The sequence below is a fragment of the Gigantopelta aegis genome, chromosome 10, assembly GCF_016097555.1.
Source record: "Gigantopelta aegis isolate Gae_Host chromosome 10, Gae_host_genome, whole genome shotgun sequence".
Classification (NCBI taxonomy): Eukaryota; Metazoa; Mollusca; class Gastropoda; order Neomphalida; family Peltospiridae; genus Gigantopelta; species Gigantopelta aegis.
In genome coordinates this window covers 49,392,177-49,398,176 of record NC_054708.1, presented here as the reverse complement: position 1 = coordinate 49,398,176, position 6,000 = coordinate 49,392,177, and the positions used below count along the sequence as shown (strand labels likewise).

The following is a 6,000-nucleotide window of genomic DNA, read 5'->3' as shown; positions in this document are numbered from 1 at the left end:
TTTCAGGCCAATTTATTGCGAATGGTGAATTAAAAAGTACCCCCAAAGTAATTAAAAAGGGCACTTAAAACGGGCGGGGTGGGGTAGGTATGGGACCCCTGTGATCTCATCTCTGAATCCGCCAATTCGAGAATATAAACATTGTAAAATGTTCTATCAATGTATCTCCTAGCCTTGCAGACAGACAGAGATAAATAAATAAATAAGTAAATAAATAAATGAATAAACACATTCCAGAATGTTGTCTTTGGGCCAAAATAATAAATAAATAAATAAAACACCCAATTAACTAAATACTGACGACGCTTAGATGATCGGGCGGCGAAACGTAAAACTTCATTATGTCGATTCATACATAATGTGTTGCACACGAGCCAATAATAATGAAAACAAACTGAGAATCAATACACGGTTGGATTTGTTTATTTAATACTACCATTTAGAAAGTGGTATATTATGAAGATGAAGATGATACGCAAGGATGAGCACGTCTAAAGATGATGCATAATACACAAATATGGCTTAAACTGTATGCCATTGTGTTTGGAATGGAAATGGTATGGACCGAGCATGATGTTCAAGCACATGCATAATTCGTTCGTGTTTTAGGACGCCTCTACGCAGCCTTCGAAATGGCGAAGAGAAAGAGACTTGGTGGAGACGATCTTGACGGGGACCAGTCAGTGCCTCTTCCCATCCAGGCGTTTTTCTGGAGGCAAACCAGGTAAATGGTGTTTAATTGTAATGTAAATACAACTAAAAAAAGAAAGGAAAAAAAAAAAAACGAAGAAGAGAAAAAACCCTCTAAAAATAAAATTAAAATAATATTAAAATGAAATATATTTAATGTGGGGGGGGGGGGGAGGGGGGGTTTTTTGTGTCACTGTCCCCATCCAACTGAAACTGGAGGGGCCATATCATGCCCCCACCCCCTATTTGAAAGTTGATATAAATTTGTATTTGAATAGATACAGTGCTGTCTGGTGTATGGGGGCACCTAAGGGTATAATATCCGCCCGGTCCCCCCCCCCCCCCCCTTTATTATTTTTAGTTAGGGTTAGGGCTAGGGTTGGGGGAGGGGGGGTGACCGGGTGGATATTTTTCTGCAGTGCCAAATCAGAGTTCGGGCCTACACTATAAATTGTTTTATATCTGTAGTAAATAAACATTTAAAAATTATCCATAAATGTAGACACCCGCTTTTATCCCAAACGATTTGCATGTCCGGTGATTTGTCGCAGTAGATGTGGATTGGTGAACCAGCTATTTATAAACCGCCCATGACCTCACTTTGTAGCCCATAAACACTACACTATTGTCCCAGGATTATTTTAGTACTTTTTTGTTTTGTTTTGTTAAAAAATATTACTATATGAAAATGACCAATGACAGATGACCCATCTCGTGATCAGTTTCGGAATTGTTTTCTTAAGTATATAGAGTGGCACAGTACTGCAGATGCATACATGTTCATTGTTATGCATGGCTAATATGCCTACATGGATTTTTGTTCTCGTTTAGATTGTGCACATACGTGGATCTTATTTCGCTTTTATTATTTTTTGTTTTTTTGTTTTACAATGTAACAATTGTGAACTGGAATGACTGGCAATTAAGGTATAAAACTTTTATTTTGTTTGCATTTGTCTGTGTTTTCCATTTCAGTTTAAATAAAAAAACCTAAAAAAAAACCCAAGTTACTTTTAAAGTCAGTTGTAGTCTTGTTTATTAAACTATACCAAGATGTGGATTCAGGAGTTAGAGGGGGTCTGGACTCACAACAAAACTCTCTCTTTTTCATTTATTTTAAAGGGCCCAACAACGCAATCCTCGGTCGCTCATAGGCTGCAACAGTTCGCTTCGAGAACCACAACTATAGAAAGCATATATCGATTTAGGAATCCTCTGCCAATTAAACAACTGTCAAAACACAGACAAATCAAAGTAAAAAAAACAAACAAAAAACCCCCCAACAAATTACTGTCTGGAGACTGTTAATTTTTTTATTCATTTAGCAAGACAAACCTTGACCCACCTATACCCTGCAATTGTAACCAGCAGAAAGCTCCCAAACCCACATGTACCTTCCATACCCACATTGCCTGCAAGGAACCACTACAACCCCAAAAAGACAGAAAACCATGTCATAGCTAGGCCTTTTAAAGTGCAACGTGTTGCTGTGTATATATATAGCCAATCCTTAGTTGCAGGCCTCCCCCCCCCCCCCCCCCCCCCCCCCTCTGCAAAAAATCCTGGAACTGAGCCTGAAACCATACATCTGTTATCAAATGCAATATCGGCCTGGTGAGATATAGCTACCCAATTGTACGGACTTACCCGATATGGTGTATGAAATTACCTGCCTGGTGTATGACATTACCCGCTTCCAATATGAGACAGTAAACCGTTCGTAAACAATTTTGAAACAGAGCATACTCCAAATGTTCAACATTTTATGCTTAACAAAAGAGAGATCACTTAATATTAGTATTCTTTTGGCATACAGTTGGTCTAGAGTGTGCTGTACATGAAATTCCATCCAAACCTGTACAGAATTACCTGACTCGACTCTACCGAGCAAATTTCAAAATAAAGAAATTTTGGTACTGAAATTTTTTATTTGCCATTTAGTAAAGCATTAACAATATATCTGATAGATGAAAAGAAGAGAGAGATTAAGATTAGGTGAAATTAGTGGGCGAGACTTAACTCGGGAATGCATTTTAAAGCTGAGTATGCCGAAAATACAGCTTGATATTGATATTGTATCAATACTGAATACCGTAGCGATACCGAGGTAAATCACCCCAAAAATACAGATACCGAATTTGAAATTACAATACCGTCCCAGGGCTCGAACTTAAGAATTTGTCTCCCATGGCAGTTTTTAATAGAATTGCCATGGATGAAACAGCCCACCAGCAGCAATTGTGAGCCTGCATATGGCAATATGTTTTTAAAGTGACATTTGCAGCAAATAAACATGACTGAAAGGTTATTTTGTTCTATGTAGACATTTCAAACATGCAAATGTTAAATAATGGCAGTTAATGTACACCAGGTGTATATATTTTGCCATGGTTGAGGAACTTTACCGATGGCACAAAAGTGCTGTCAGTGATGCTCTCTACCTACGGCAATTTATATCAGTGACGGCATGTGCCATCGTTAAGTTCGAGCCCTGCTGTCCAGCTCTATTAGCCAGCTGGCGAGTACAAAATATTGGGCCTAGCAAGCATAAACAAGTTAAACATGCCAATGGAATCCTCAGTTATTAATGTCTTAGTATTGAGCATAACAGAATTTCAAAACAAATCATGTTTACTTCCTATATTACTTCACCAAACTCCGACTTATATCATCTGACTTTGTTATAGGCACATGTATTTTTATACTTTCTTGTCTGCACCGGAAAGTCGGATAGCTAATGTCCATTTTTGTCTTTGATGCATTAAACGATTGCTATACAATAGCTAGTATTCTTTAGACTTGGTGTTGTGTTTATTCTTTTAAATATCATAAGCACTTTATTAGCACAGGTGTGGAACAGAATACGATCAAACATTGTACAAAACAAAACAAACATTAGAGCAACAGCATCAATATTTGACCAGTACATGTATATATTTTGAACATTCACAGTAGGGTAAACAATCTTTCCTCCAACAGCGCTATATAACAGACAATAAACTAAAATAAATTGTCATAACTTTAAAGGTGACTTTCACCTTGTTTATAATTAGAAAGTGGTTGTATAGTGGGTTGTCTGGTCAGTTATTGCATACTGTTTATTGTGGCACTCAGATCATGCTCTAACCAGGGTATAATGCATAAACAAACAAAACTTGGATCCATTTCTTTGTTTCTTAAGTGGTCAAATACTGGTGGCATTGCCATACATTTATGTAAAACAGTGGCGAGTGCACAAAGAGATTTGTCTAGTGAATATATGTCATTTACTAGCCAGCAGCAAGTGAATTAAAAATTCTGCATTGAGCCCTGATATGTAGGCACCTACGTAATTTAATGAGACCAATAGAGCATGTTGATTTATTAATCATCAGCTTGGATGGTAATTCTGATATATTGTCTTAGAGAGGAAACCTGCAGATGTTTTCCATTAGTAGCTAGGGATCTTGCACCATCCCACAGATAGGATAACACATACCACAGCCTTTGATATTCCAATCTTGGTTTACTGGTTAGGATGGAGATTGATCCTAGACCGACCGCGCAGCAGCATCAGTTGAGGGTTTTAGCACCTGGCCACGTCCTGCCTCAGTATGAAATGAAGGATATGTTTTATTTAACGACACACTCAACACATTTTATTTACGGTTATATGGCGTCAGACATATGGTTACAGATCACAGATATTGAGGGAGGAAATCCACTGTCGCCACTTCATGAGCTACTCTTTTTGATTAGCAGCAAGGGATCTTTTCTATGCACCACCCCATAGACAGGATAGCACACATATCACAGCCTTTGATATACCAGTTGTGGTGCACTGGCTGAAGGAAGAAATAGCCCAATGGGGCCTCCAACAGGGATCAATCCCAAACCGACCGCGCATCAAGCGAGTGCTTTACCACTGGGCTACATCCCAGCCCTCTTTATATGTAATGAAAAAAAAAAAAGTTTGTTTTATTTAATGACGCCGCTAGAGCACATTGATTTTTTATCTTATCATCGGCTATTGGACGTCAAACATATGGTCATTCTGACACTGTTTTTAGAGGAAACCCGCTGTCGCCACATAGGCTACTCTTTTTACGACAGGCAGCAAGGGATCTTTTATTTGCGCTTCCCACAGGCAGGATAGCACAAACCATGGCCTTTATTGAACCAGTTATGGATCACTGGTCGGTGCAAGTGGTTTACACCTACCCAATGAGCCTTGCGGAGCACTCACTCAGGGTTTGGAGTCGGTATCTGGATTAAAAATTCCATGCCTCGACTGGGATCCGAACCCAGTACCTACCAGCCTGTAGACCGATGGCCTGCCACGACGCCACCGAGGCTGGTTTATATGTAATGAAGTCTAATTACTGAATCAGTAGTCCAGCTTGCAGTCAGCCATGTGTGACAGTTGCAGTGTCTTGCACCATTCTTATCACAAGCTAACACAATCTAGTATCTACCATATAATACAAGCATGAATGGATCACTAATCTGATGGCCAACTGTTGCTTTGTTTTTATTGTTTAGATAAATTGCAGCGTTGACTGCATACAACTTTGAGAGTTGTTCTTGCATTATCACTTTGAAATTGCCAATGCTGGGTACACAACTATATTGCTATGTCGTTAGTGAGTTAATTTCAGTGAACCGGTCTTGGTGGTGCAGTGGTTAGGCCATCGGACTACAAGCTGGTTGGTACAGGGTTCACTCCAACCTCGAGCGAGTTTTTAAGAGGACTCGGTGGGTAGGTGTAAGGCCACTACACCCTTTTCTCTCTCACTAACCACTAACCAACTAACAACTAACCCACTGTCCTGGACAGACAGCCCAACATGCTTGAACCTTAATTGGATATAAGAACAGAAAGAAGTTGAAATGAAATGAAATTTCAGTGAAGACGTTTGTATCTCAGATTGAATTGAAAGGTATACAGTAAAGTACTTTTAAAACGAACACGCTTACAACAAACTACCGGTTAGAACGACCTGATCGTAAAGTCCAGATTTTCCCCCTTATATAGTATTAATAAATTTCAATGTATAGAACAAACTATGTATAGCGAACCAATTTGTTTGGTCAAAATTGTGGATTTCAGTGTAAATTAGTGCATATACAGCGAACCGATCATATATTTTTTTGTATCTTATTTGTATGTTATCAATCAGTAGCATTAACGGCAATGTATCAAACACGACTATACTGATAAGATCAGTCAGATAACGTCCGTATGTATTTACGTAGTCGATTGGCATCAATTAAGGGAGTAATGTATTGAACAATTAACTGTATGTTCTCACTTCACTGCTATTGTTCGCT

The 6,000-nt window shown here is 38.8% G+C and overlaps 1 protein-coding gene across 1 annotated transcript in view; it reads left to right on the top strand.

The window, feature by feature from the left end:
- Positions 1-510: 510 nt before the first annotated feature.
- LOC121382754 (protein unc-80 homolog) overlaps positions 511-6,000 on the top strand; it is a 93,170-nt gene continuing 87,680 nt past the window's right edge. Inside the window, exon 1 of the mRNA XM_041512332.1 lies at positions 511-724. Within this exon, the coding sequence (XP_041368266.1) occupies positions 633-724 (92 nt within the window). The 5' untranslated portion in view covers positions 511-632. The remainder of the gene's footprint in view (positions 725-6,000) is intronic.